We start from the raw sequence: 14,415 nt of genomic DNA on the forward strand, positions 1-14,415 counted from the left end.
GCAAAGAAATATTACTAAAGCTGTAAAATCAAGTACCCGAGAATTAAGAAAAGCCAGAATGGAAGTTTCTGGTGCAGTTTCACTTTACTCATCATTCCTTGCACACAGCATTATGGTACAGCTCAGCTCCACAGCAGTGCACAAGATGGAAGTGCTCAGCAAGCAACTGCTTCATATTTTAATCGACCTGTGTGTGTGGCAGGGACGTGTCCCAGCTCTCCTGAGCCACACTTGACCACCTTCATCATCATCTCCCTCCTCACAACACTCTATCTGGTAGCTCACATATCCTCCAAATGCTAGAACGAAATGAGATCCACTACTATATAAACCTGATTTGCCCCAATCACATGTATCACTTCTACACTGAATGAACATCATGTGGATTAAAAAAAACATAGCACAGTTGCTAAAGGCACTATCTTTATGCACAGGAAATTGGGAGGGGAAGTAAATTTGCAGGGTTAATTCTGGCATTTCCTAATACTGAAGTGTTTCATTTTTGACTTTTTAACACGTTCCTTTTTAAGAAATAAAATCTGAGACCTCAAAACCAACACTGAAACATGCCTGCTACTGATTACTAAGTGTACTCCTGTTTGAAAGTAAATCTGTATTTTAAGGGAAGGAGCCAAACTACTTAATAACTACACAGGATAAAGGGAAAAGATTTCTTTTTCCCAGCATGTTCCACAGCAAAATTCCGCTCTGGGGTGCACCTACATCACAGTTCAGTTTCTTGTGCTGCTGAAGTACCACAGGAATTAATGTCTTTTTCCTATACTAACAGTTCAGTTTGATGCTGACACAAGGAGGTTGGCACCACATGGCAGCAGACTCTCTCTCAAGACAAAACACTAAAGATAACAACTGCACCCCAGAAAACCTGTGTAAATTTATCACTCGGGACAACAGGAGTTCAAAATTCACTCAGTAATTCACTGAGTAATTCAAATAATTCAGTCAAAACTCACGCACGCAGCCAAAGCATTCTCATTCTCCTGTACTCTATCACTTCAGTGCAACTTTTAGCTCATTAAACAGTAGATTGAAAGGCTCTGCACCTGTATCCAGTCCCAGTTTAACTGGGAAACAGATTTAACCCAGTTAAATTTGGAAACAGATTTTATTCAGTGCTGTTATGAAATAATTTCACTTTTTATGCCTGTAATCAAAAGGAAGTGTTTAAATTTCTAACTTGCAAGTAAAAATTTCCAACACCAAATCTGCCCTTGCACAGGACTCAAGGTTTTTCAGTAGTATTGTTTTGTTTCCAAATGTTTCCAGATGACATGTCGAAACCCTTTTCAAATAATTATGAAACCATCATCTCCAGAACTTCTTCCACAATTACAAGGACTTCTGCAGATTCTTCAGACCTACCAGGACTGCAGAAGTCCTTGTAGGTTTTTGCAGCAGAAAAACTGAGATACTGCACTTAGAGATTGAGGAAAACTCAACATGGAACCCTTAGCACAGCAAATACATGCATGTTTGCCATCTCATGCTCCACTGAAGGTGAATTACCAGAAAGATTAGCTTCTTTCAACGCTTAGAAAAAGATTCAGATCTGAAAGAAATATTATATCAAAGGCCTATTGTACATTTGTTAAGATATCACCACTTAAATTACATTAAGCCTTTGCATAACCGCCCCAGAGCAGTGCGATCTAGTGAAATAACACCACAAAGTTATTTGACTTCAGAATCATATCTACATTGAAAAGAAAACCATGAAATGTCATTTTACCTATGGTTTTGGTTTTAGATAACGCTGGAGGAGAGTTTGCGTCCTCAGATTCTTCTGATGAGTGAGCCAAGAAGTCATGAAGTTTCTGCACTAACGTATTCAACTTGCTTTCACTGTGAAAACACAAGTAAAACTTGAAGTTACTACCTGTATATCTCATGCTAATTTAGCAAGATTAAAAGAAACTTAATTTAATCTCAATTAATACACACCTACAAAAGAAACTCACTTATTCCTTAAATATTTCTTTCTGCAAGAGAATATCTAGTAATAACCACCTTAGAAACAAACAGGTCCATAGAGTGCAACAGATCTACATGCTTATGTAAAGCTTCTATTAAATCAGCCATGTATATATACACTGTGCATCCCGCATTAATTTTGTCAAAAACCGAACCATGTAGGATCAGATCATTTCTTGATCTGTTTGTATGAGCATTCATAATAACAAATATTATCCTGGGAATTCTCACCAGGCAGTTTTAGACACCAGGAACTGTTAGTGTCGTATATATAGTCATTACAGTAAAAAGGCAACACCTTTATCCTATGCTTTTGTTAAAGAGCTGTATCACTCCATAAACTATGTTATTCCCTCTCATTTTGCGTTATTTCAGCTTTTCCTAAAGCTTCCACAATTCCTGAGACAAGTGCCTTTTCCTAGCTGCAAGCACCCTGACCGAGCCAAGGGCACTCACCCTGTTGGACCCCCTGCACCCAAAGTTACCCCTCTCAGCTGTTTGTCACCACTTCTCTCCTGGACACCATCCAGCCTCTCAAATCTGCCAGCCAATACATCTGAGTCACCACACCTCATCTGCTGGGAGACACGGGTTTCCAAACTGCTCAGCTACACCACCCCCTCCATAAGCTAACTCAGCTAAAGGACACAGCCTCCCATCCTTTGCACTTCACATCTCCCCACTACTTTCAATATGTCTCCTGATAGCAAGGAGGAGTTAGATTTTCCGTCCCTGTTTTACGGGTTGTAGTAACTTTTCAGTATTTATCAGCTCAATCCACTCACCTTTACCATCTACTCTGAACACATCAATTTAGTAAGACTTCTTACTTAACTTTTATTGCTAAAAAAAGACCCCACTTGTGTTATCAGAAGGACATGGAGGTGAGCGCTCTCTCGAGCGGTGAGTGAAAAGGCACCATCACATTAATGCAAATGTGATTGAAACCAGTGAAAATAACCATATATAAAGCAGCATAAAACATCCATTAAAATCAGAATCTGTATTTTTTTTAAATCTCTTGAAGTAGTCCAAATAAAAGAAAACAGCACTTTGTAATGGAAAGATTTTCTGCATGAGTAAAGGACGCTTTTCTTTTGAGACCACATATGTACCATCAATCACCTGAGCAACTTGGAAGGAGAGCGTAACAAAACCTGCTTTACTCTCAAGTGTATCTTAAAATTCTTCTCTCAATCTGTCTGAAAGTCCTTCCCTCTAATTGCTGGACTCATGCTGCTACACAACTGCCAGTGCCTGAACGTGGGCTTCCCTTTCTGTCACGGATGGAGGGCATACTCGGAAAACATTACAAAAGATGATAATGGCATACTTGAGTTTTAACAGATTGTGTGCTCTCCTTTAGGAGATTTAATGACCATTTATTCACATTAAGTTACAAAAAATTAAAGAACTGTTCAGAATGATCTGATAGTAAAAGTACATAAAGAGATTTTATATCCATTCCAGATGGTTGGAAGAACTAACGCGCACTAAGAAAGGCCACAAGAAAGTTCAGTTTTGGTACTAACAAGACAACAAAAAACAAAACAAAAAAACCTCCCACATGTGGAATTCTGCTCATTTAGTTTATAAATAACTTGGTTTGGTAACAGCATGTTAGAAAACGGGAACTACAGATGAGTTATAGTATTAATGTTCTCAATACAAACCAGACTCAGAATAGTATGCGTGTGTCTTTGTGACCAACACTTGCAACATTATCTACTACCATTTATTAACTCTTACCCTAACGAGCCTGAAATTATCATTTTCAGAACAAAATGTTTGTGCTGACAAACAACAACCAAAAATAATACACAAACTAATGGTAAAAAGTCTCCTCAACTTGCTTTTCCTCTCCATTACTCAGCATTTTGTACCGTCAGCCTGCATTAAGGAATACCAGGTCAAATGTAAGTAAAGGCGTTACTATACTTCACCACAAAGAGATTTTGATTTAGGGCAAAGCTTTACCTGGTTTTTTATACAAAAGTGATTTTGTGTCATGCATCTGTAGTTGAGAATATCTTCTCTATCATCTTTTTTAAAGCTTTTACTGCAAAATCCGTATTCTTTTTAGTATATTAACAGACCCATCCACTATTAAATTGATCAGAACCCACAAAACATGTATTTTCTTAAAAAGCACAGGAGCCTAAAAACTCAGAGGCAGTAAGTGAAGGAAACAGCCTCCCTCCACCACACTGCAACCCTCCCTACACTATTTACTAGTGGTTTGGGGCTTGCATGTTCTGAGCAAATGACTTCACCCTCAGTCTAGAGCTATTTCAACACTGTTTAGCCTAATTAAAACAGGAATGAAAGGCAAGGTGGCCTACTATTATTGGTTTGGCCATGAACCTGATTTGTGACCTTGGGAAACTATCTCGTAAGAACACCACTTCTTACTTAAATTCAGAGCAAGGGCTGTTATCTTCAACAGTAAATGCTCGGCCCTTACTAGGATAAATATATATACACACGCATTAGACAAACCTCGTACTAGGCCAAATGAGTCTATAAATCAATAGAAGAGGGAAATGAAGGGACAGGTGGTGTCCTAATCTAGACACAACACACTTAATTCCCTCTGGCTGTTGACTGCTGTCCCCTTGTATATGCTTACCTGTACTGGGTTTGCGTGGTGAGGTTTTGATAGTGGAGGAGCTACAGGGGTGGCTTCTGTGAGAAGCTGCCAGAAGCTTCCTCCACATCTGACAGAGCCAATGCCAGCTAACTCCAAGATGGATCCACCACTGGCCATGGCTGAGCCCATCAGTGACAGTGGCAGCACCTCTAGGATAATGTATTTAAGAAGGGGAAAAAAAACCTGCTACCCAACAGCAGCCGGGAGAGAGGAGGGAGAACGTGTGAGAGAAACTCTACAGAAACCCCACGGTCAGTGCAGAAAGAGGAAAGGAGGTGACGCAGGTGCCAGAGCAGAGGTTCCATGGTCTGCAGCTCGCGGTGCAGACCACGGTGGAGCACATATCCCCCTGCAGCCCAGGGAGGACCCCACACCAGAGTAGGGGGATGCCCAAAGGAGGCTGTGACCTCATGGGAAGCCCACACTGGAGCAGGCTCCTGGCAGGACCTGTGGCCCCATGGAAGGGACCCATGCTGGAGCAGTTCATGAATAACTGCAGCCTGTGGGAAGGACTCACGTTGGAGAAGTTCCTGAAGGACTGTGTCCTGTGGCTGGGACCCCATGCTGGAGCAGGGGGAAAGCGTGAGGAGTCCTGCCCTGAGGAGGAAGGAGCACCACAGACAACACTGACCACAAACCCCGTTCCGTGTCCCCCTGTGCCACTCAGGGGAAGAAGTGGAGAAAACTGGGAGTGGAGCCCAGGGAACAGGAAAGGTGGGAGGAAGCGTTTTAAGATTTGGTTTTAGTTCTCATCACCCTACTCTGGTTTCATTGGTAATAAATTAAGCTCATTCCCCCAAGCCAAGGCTGGTTTGTCCATGACAGTAATTCCTGAGCGAACTCCCTGTTCTTATCTCAACCCACAGGCCTTCCATTACATTTTCTCTCTGTCCAGCTGGGGAGGAGGGTGATGGAGCGGCTGGATGGGCGCCTGGCGTCCAGCCAGGTCAACCCACCACATTACTTCATCACTTGTGTTTGCAGAAGCATTATATGAGCCAAGTGAATCAAGTCACCCTGGACAAATACAATCTTAAGAAACAGTTTTCATTTGGATCCAACTTGCCACACATTTATGTGACCATTCTCCCTGATGGCAGGTGAGGGCAGGGGAAAGAGGAGGACCGCTCGCTTCAGCAGCAAATGCAGGTCATGCTGTGGGTTATACTGTGAAACTGGACTGGATAAACTTTGTTATCGTGCTCCGTTTCTGTCTACTTTCTTCAGACACTTCAAAAATGTAGGTGGGAATGTCCCAGTTACTGTCAACATCTGGAATAACAGTTTTAAAACTGTATTTTCTTTAAATAAATGAATTTCTCCTTCTTCCAGAGGATCCTACCAACTTTTAGTCTAAAAAAGTGCCCCTCATCTGAATTTCAAGTGGCTCCTGAAAGTCAGTGGAACAGGAGCTTTCCAGTTTTTCATCCATCTCAATGCTAACAAAGACACTTCTGCAAAATTCTTCCTAAGAAACCACCTTAAGTTCAATAATTGTCTAAATTTCATCTATATCTGAACTTATACAATAGTTCAAGAGCACAAGGTTTTTAAATTCATCTTTACAGTTGCTTCAAGTCCCGATCACTTTTCACTTTGGAAGCTGAAATGAAATACTGCAGAACAAGTATTGAGCAGACAAAATGAAACAATCCCTAGGAAAAAAACCCAAGAAAACCAAACCAGGATGTGCTTTCAAGCAATTGGCAGTCTGCAACAACCATCCTCTGCTTCAGGCTGTATCCCACTGCAAATGACAGAAATCCAACAACCCACAGCAAAAGCTGGACTATTTTAATTACTACAGTGGGAAGACGCGCTACCCAAACCTTGCTATAACCAGGCCAGAACTCTGTCACCTGCAAATCTTCGTCACAGTTCTCCCTGATAAGAAGGAAAAGTGTTGGATTTAACCTTATTCAAAGATGTCAGTTACAAGGGCAGAACTTACATAGTCATTTCATACAAAACGTGTCAATTTTGTGGCTGAACACACATGAATGAAACAGCTTAAGCCCGTTGGAAAGAGTGAAAGATGATAAAATCGACAATGGAAGTTGCTCATTTTCTTATCCATAATCAAAAAAGGTGTGAACACACCTGGAATATCCTAAAAACCTTATTTCTCTCATTAAAAATATATAACCAGAAAATAAAATCACCCTATGATTTTATCAGTTGAACAAGAATATGGTTTTATAAAGGTGGGGAAACACACTTCTACTCTGGTTTGGTTTTTAACACAACAATGGTTTTCCAACAGCAAAGCAACGTGATATTGTATAGCCTAAATTAGATTAATATTTTCTAACTTATTTATACTGATATATCAATTACTCCAAAACAAGTGAGGCTTTACCATGAGGATTCACACAATCTGTTCAAGTTCACATGAACCAGTCTACTGTCAAAGAATGCAAACCCTCATTCTCCAACACACACACGTGCGATGCCAGTTCTTCCCTTTCTGCACTTCAGGACAAGGATTTGTTTGACCTGTGCAGAGAAGCTGATCCACATTAGAAGCAGCCATTTCTCTTACTGAATCCAGGTGATTTCCCTAACTCAGCTCACCGCTCACTGGTAGGAATGTTTCTGCAAGCAGAGGTGATGACACTGAGCTAGGGGTGAAGGGACTGTAACTTCAGCAGCAGCAATACACTATGTGAGCTTCCATTGTTACTAGAATTAAGAGCTGCTCAGGCAAATGACACCAAGAACCACAGAATCATTCAGGTTGGAAGGGACCTTACTCCAACTCCCAGCACAAGCAGCAACAGCTACAGGCAGGCACCAGATGTATGTTCAGTCAGGCTCTGAGTGTCTGCACAACCTCTCTGGGTGACCCCTTCCAGGGTTGACCATTCTCAGAGTAAGCAAGTTCTGTGTTTAGATGGAATTGGACCACATTAAAATTATTAAATCTGATACAGCCACAAAATACCTGAACACCGAAGCCCTGACTGAAAAAAAGATGCTGGCATCTAGCATTTCATCAAACTCAAGAGATTCTACACTTAAGACTTCGTTAACACAGATTCACTCTTTTACTTCGTTTAGAACAGACTTGAAATCCACAGGGGCTTAATCAAGTGGTACCTTGTACGGTTGAAGACACTCGATGATATGGATGAAGTAACTTTGGAGCTTAAGTACAGCATAACAGGTTCAGACAAGTAAACAGAATTATTTTCCTCCAGACACACAAGGGAAATGAGAAAGCAATGGTTCAAAGTCACTAAGAGACCCTTTATTCTGTTCAAGGAAGATTACAGTTTCTTTTTGTTGAGATGGTATCCATATTAGGATCTGGCTGAGAGTTATCATGCTTCAATAAAAAGTGATAAATTCCTTGGGTTTTTAACCTGTTTCTTTAATGGGAGCTTAAAGTGACAAAAAGCTAAGGCAATCTCACTGTTAGGTTGGCTCCAGTGCTACACAAGTCCTCTAACTTCAATGGCAAAATAATCTGCAAGCTGAAAAAGACTGAAGTCAATCACCTGAAAATCTAAATACAGCACATTTACCTTTATGAGACAAAACTCATGGCAAACTGAATACCTTGCTAAGCTAATTCAGGAAAGAAAGCTCAAACTAGCATATATAACATAGAAAACACAGTTGTATCCACATCCGACAGCATCATGCCCCTCTAACTCTAAAACTGCCTTCTCTCTTACTTCCTTTGCCTTTTGCTTCCTGGAGTTTATCAGGGATTCTCAACGAGACATCACTCCTTACAAACTCTGTCTAAGAATTAAAGCGTGTCCCTTCGAGTCTCCCACACATTCCCAATCAGGTTTGCAGGGTTGTGGTGCACCTGAAGTGTAGCTTTTTATTTCACAAGATATCCCATTTTGCCCCACTGTCAGTCCTGAATCTTTTGCCTATTTTTTTGGTTCTGCTCTACGTGATGGATGTATTTGCCCAACATGGCTTCTACAGCTGAACCTACTAAAACTTACACTTGGACCTACTAAGATAGAAATTTCCACAACTGTGCAGCTTTCAGACTTGCAAATGCACTGCCTAAATAGCACTGAAGTTAACGCTGCTCAACAACTTGGGTAATCAAGTTCTTCATTCTTCCAAGATTTCACTCCTTTTCTAAAGAAAAAACCAAATACAGAAAAAATCAACATCACTCAATCCATCATCCATCCTGAATGACAACTGCCTGGTGGCTACGTATGAGAACAAATCATGAAAGCTTTATCTTCTTCCTTTAGTAAATCAGGACACTTCACCTACCACCTTCTAAAGCCAAAATAGAACCTTCCACTGGATTTGCCACTGCATTTCTACAATGTCTTCTCCCTTCTCCTGCCTGGAACAAGTTGCCACTGACCTATCTGTGAACCGATTCATGTTTCCAGATCACCTGCAGGCACAGGCTGAGCTCCAGTGAGACAAAATGGGATTTCCTGAGGTTCAGCAGTTTCTTGGGCTTCCCCCTTTATAGAAGGCACATCTAGTGATCCAATCTAAAAACGTGCTCTGTCACAGGCTGCAGGCATTTGGTTTTAAGGTGAACACAGCACATTCTAGTAAAATTTCTGGTATTTTCTTTTGGTGAGTTGTATCCATGTAAAAAGCACTAACTTTTCCTCCCTTCAAGCAGAAGATGCAGGTGCTCATCTGTAACAGAACTAAGAATCTCACGTTTCCACAAGGTTCAGGCCATCCTACTGCAGAAGTTTTATTATACACCTTGTGTCACACCAAATTATTTCATAGAAAATGAAGATACCATCAGTTAAGCCTATACAGAGCCTGACAGAAAGTTTAGAAAACCTTAACAGAGCCAGGATTGTCCTAAACCAGAAATACTGATGTCACTGCAGCAAGTTCCTCTCCAAGAACTTCATTTAAGCAGTGCAAACACATTGGCTCTGGGGCACATCCTGAAGTTTTGCTTTTCCTAGGGGATGAGTCAAAAAATCTGCTTGTGCCCATTCCACATGACTGTGTGAAAGACAACGAACTTCCATGTTCTCTGAAGCTGCAGTGTAAGATTGCTATTAACTCATTTCCAATTCGATTCTTGTGGCATTAAATACCATGCCTCAAACAACCCTATAAAAACCACTCGGAACAAAGAAATTCAAGTGATTCAAAAATGCAGAAAACTTAACCAAAATGTTAAGAGCAAGTTTCCAAAATATCATACTAGAAGGTGAAAAGTCTGAAAAAAATGAAGTTTTATTTTGCCCACTTAAGAAATTGTACTCTCACTACACTGACTACTGGGTGGCTCAGGTGAGTAAGATCAAAACTTGTCTTTTTTTTCTATTGTTGTGCTGATTTTGTCCACTCTATGGACGGAGTGGCAGGAACAGGTCAGGGCACTATGGCAAACAGTCCTCCACTTTGATTAAAAAAAAGGATTAATAATCAAGTTCTTGGGGCAAAAGTAGCAAGTACAAAAATGTAAAGACATTTGTAAATGTCTTTACAAACATTTACAGAGGCAGCATTTCATTTTTAGCTATTCCAGCTTTCATTATGTTTTGCAGCATTCCAAACTTCTCATCTTAGGCTCTTAATGCTAAATAAAAGCACTCCGTATAGCAAAAGTTTCAAACTTCATAGCCAGCAAACTAGTATTGATTATTTTCCTTTTAAACACTCTAAGTTTATCCTTCCAGAAGTGCTGGGAAAAGATGTTTCCATCAAAATTCTATTGTTTGTCTGTCTTCCAAAGAATTCTAACAACAGCAGCCTCCCAGGTTTATTTCTGTACAAGTCTTAGAGCAGCAAAACTGCAGATAGCAGCAGATGAAATGAACACGTAGGGTGACTGTGCAGGGCGACAGCAACACAGGCAGCTGAGAGGCCAACAGGACTTGTGGGGAATGGGAACAAAAGAGAGAGGGAGAGGATGTGTGTGGTTTTCTTTTCCCTCCCATTCTCTCCTACTCCCATTTTAAGTAGAACTGAAATTAATGGAATATAAGGAAAAGCCCGTGCAATGTGTTCATCAGCCTCTAACCCTGAACTTGTGGCACCCTACAATGTCATGCCTCGTTCCTTGCATGGAACTGTTCCTGTGAAATAAAACCAAACTTTGCTAGATGAGCTCTAAGAGGATGAGAATGATAAAAACCACTTTGAATGAGAACTGAGTTCATGAACAGAAGAAGTTTGGAGCACCAAAAAAACTATTCTGTCCATCTACTTAGAAGTAGTTTGTCACAGGGCCTGCTATTAGGTGGGACAGACCCAACCCAAATCTCAACCACACAATCGCAGACGGATTTTGTACGTACTTTTTGATCTTCACAACTACAAACAAGCTGAAATAATCTAATTTACCTTTCTGTCTGCAGGCAACCTGAAAAACTGCATGGAAAATGTATGAGCTTCTGTATCCTCTTCCACCGAGGCACCAACTAAAGCAGCCCCTCAGTAGTAACACTAATTGTTGCACTAATGACAGCGTAAGAATAGGGAAAGAGTTAAGTACCAAACCTTCATCATGCAGCCCAGGAACAAGCGGCTCAAAAAGAGACAAAGCAGAATATGGGAAAACAGGGAACAAAATACAACAGTCACTGTAAAATAAACCACACAGTCCAAATGGAAGAGCATTTTTCAGACTATGCAATACTAATTATGACCATAAAACAGTCAATAAATAGCAGTAAGCCAGATGTGTTTGCTGTACAAAAATCAAACTGTACTCTTGCCTTTCAGGGAGGAGAAAGCCCCTTAATTAGTATTTCAGTCTGCACACGGAATAATCGATCCAACACAAAAGTGGTTCAGGCTGTCAAAGTACTTTAAGAACACGGGGGGGGAAAGAGGGAGTGAGAAAGGGGGAGAGGTGCAATCCCTGTCTTGTAAGGAAGAAAACACATGCAGAAGAAACTGCAAACTTGGCAAGTCACGCGCCAAATAATGTGTATTTGCAATATTCATGACTTACACGCAGCAGATGATCAACATCAATGATGATAATCTTTTGTAAAATCTCTTCTTGTCAGAAGCAGATCACACACGCATTACTTCCTCAGAAACGTTAAGGCTTTAAAATCAAGCAATACCCAAGAAGAGGAAAAACTACCACCCCTTTAGCTGAAACTAAACAGTAGCTGTGAACTACTCAAAATAAATCTAAAACCGGGTGGTGAAGATGCACAAACATGACTACAGGAAAAAACTTCATCTTAGGCCCAGTTCTTAAGCCAGTGTGATGCTTCCCTTTCTTAATACTGTTTGGTTTTGAAGATACATGAGACATCCGTGAGGGTCAAGTGACAATGTTTTATTGTTTACACAGCGCCTTAGGCATCTGGAATATTTGTGGGTGACGGACTGTGTTGATCAGAGCCCTTAAAACATGGATAAAACGAAAGCACACAAAGTCAACTATTTATCAATAGTTTAACATGGCGTCTTCCTTAACACCGACTTTACTTGGGGGTTTTTGTCAGCTTACTCACTTCACGCAGCAAAACAGGAGCCGTTCGTAACAACCACCGCGGCAGGAGGCAGCGCTCCGAGGGGAGCGGGACGCGTTTGTAAACCCGCGTGAAAACACATCCCTCGCGGGGGGCTCGGCGGGACGGGAAGGACTTTACTACAGCACAGACACGTGTGGCCGGGGCGGGCAGCCGGAGGACACCGACCGCGCCGGGGACTCGGCGGCCGATGGCGGGGGGCGCCGGCGGCCCCGCCCCTGCAAGGCCCTTGCTTCCCGCCGGAACGGGACGGGACGGCGTTGCCCACCCCCAGCCCGGCCCCCGGGCGCGGGCCCGACCCCACCGAGCCCGGGAAGCGGAGGGTGCGTGCGGCTGCCGCTCGGGCGCCGGGCCGCGGCCACACAAGCGGAGGCGAGCCCGTGCTGCGCCCTCCCGCCGCGCTGCCCAGCCGGCCTCCCGCGCCGGCAGCGCCCGCCGCCGCCGCCCGGGCCCGTCCCCGCCCCACCCCCGCCGCGGGCCGGGCCGGGCGGTGCAGCCGCGGAGGCCGCCCGCGAGCAGCGGCCGCCGCTCCCCCCGCCGCCGGCCGGCAGGGGCGGTCCCCGGGCCGTACCTCACGGGCTCTGCAGTCATGTCTCCGCTGCCGCTGCTCGGTGCGGCCGGGCCGGAACCGGGCTCAGGCGCTGGGAGCAGACAAAGCCGCTATTGCCACCATCGCCAGCCCCGCCGCCATCTTATCGGAGGGAGGCTGAGGGAGACCTGCCTCCTGCCGCCTTCCTCCTTCGCCGGCTCCCATTGGCTCCTTGCCGCCCCCAGCTATTTTCTGATTGGGCGGCTCCGACGGGGCCTGTTGCTAGGGGCGTTCACGTCATCGTCCCAACCTTCCCCGCTCTGATTGGTTGGAGGGCGGCTGACATCACCGGCAGGGGCCTGGCGTCACGCGGCGAGGCCCGTGACATCATTTCAAAACAAGGTGTCATGACGCGTTTGCCCAGCAGGGGGCGCCAGCCCACGGGTGGCAGAAGGCAGCCAGGGCGGCCGCGGGTTCGAGTCTTGCCCCAGCCACCATCCACCCGTCATCGCTGGGCTGCGGCTTCAGGCAGCTCCACAGCCTGGGTTCAACAGCATCAGGTTAGTCGAGACATTGACATACATCCGCCATTCAAAGAGTAACCCCGTGGCGCCAACCAAACCCTTACAGCACCAGAATGACCCTGATCCGCAGCGGGATCCACCACCGAACTCAAAGCAGACCACGCGTGAGCACCAAAGCAAGCTTTGGAGGAGATGGTTTCCCAAGTACAGAATAAAAAGACAGCAAGGTATGAATAATATAAGCTATAGCGAAGATTATCGAGGTTGAACGTGTTGCTCAACACCCCAGTTACGCTGCCAGCTGGAGCTTCACTCAGCCCAGAGCTGCTTAAAAACCAGAAAATGCTCTAGATAAGGAAACACACCATTGGCAGCTTCCTATACGTGTGCGAAGATAATTTTCCCTGCTTGTACTAGCAGCTTCTACGTTCCAGTCAGATACTAAAATCTGCATGAAGAGGGCTGGAATACATCCCTGTTTGGAAGGAAAGGAGATACGTGCTTCTGTGAGAAGGCTGCAGAACTCCGCTGCCTGGGGTAGTCATGTAAACTTCCATCTCCTCACGTGACCAAACCAGAACGGACCCCCAAACCCAAGCCCAGTAGCACACAGACACTGAAACGGGTGACGACTGTTATTCACTTGTTAGAAAGATATAAAGATTCATTCATTGGAAAGATACAAAGAATTCTCAGTTTTGAAAATCTATTTTTCTGCAGAAACCAACCAAAGAAACCCAAACTCAACTCGCCGCATTTCATAAAGCAATATGTGAAATACAAGAAGAAATATCATGATAGCCTTGTCACCCTTAGTATCTTATTTCATTCTAGAAGGCAATGATAATAGAATAAACGGCACTTCCACACTTCAGCACACACAAACTCACACATCCCAGGGACATTCGACAAACGGGTCGAAAGCCAATTTGGTTTAGAATTCCACATTTTACCCAACACCTGCATCCTGTGTTCACTGAAGTTTAGTTATACCAAACAGCAGATTTACTAACAGCTTTGTTAACAAAGGCTTTCTCATGGTCAATGCTACAGTTTTGAAGGACCAAAGCATCACTTGCCTTCGAGTTAATTTTAGAAGGAAAAAAAATAAATCCATGTTAACAGACTGCCACAAATTCCATGAAACACTTGCAAAAAGCCACTCTATTTTTTTGCCCCCCGACAGATGAATTTAACCCAAAGCATTACCTATTCTTAGCTCTGCATTAGTATTCCAATTGGGCGATTAAAATAAGA

General features: G+C 43.4%; 1 protein-coding gene across 6 annotated transcripts in view; it reads right to left on the reverse strand.

Moving 5' to 3' along the window:
• The window catches only part of ATRX (ATRX chromatin remodeler), an 81,609-nt gene extending 68,739 nt beyond the window's left edge, over positions 1 to 12,870 (reverse strand). For 3 of the 6 annotated variants that reach the window (XR_003993108.1, XM_030497232.1, XM_030497231.1), the window contains exons 1-2: positions 12,677 to 12,869; positions 1,751 to 1,863 (exon numbers count right to left, since the gene is read on the reverse strand). Coding sequence is in view for 3 of the 6 variants with exons in the window: in XM_030497232.1 (XP_030353092.1) it covers positions 1,751 to 1,863; positions 12,677 to 12,696 (133 nt within the window). In the remaining 3 variants the exon portion in view is untranslated. Of the gene's footprint in view, positions 1 to 1,750; positions 1,864 to 12,087; positions 12,218 to 12,676 lie in introns of those variants that run through there. The other 3 variants (XM_030497233.1, XM_030497235.1, XM_030497234.1) reach the window with 3 other exon arrangements.
• Positions 12,871 to 14,415: the final 1,545 nt, after the last annotated feature.

Source organism: Strigops habroptila, chromosome 9 (assembly GCF_004027225.2).
Source record: "Strigops habroptila isolate Jane chromosome 9, bStrHab1.2.pri, whole genome shotgun sequence".
Taxonomy (NCBI): Eukaryota; Metazoa; Chordata; class Aves; order Psittaciformes; family Psittacidae; genus Strigops; species Strigops habroptila.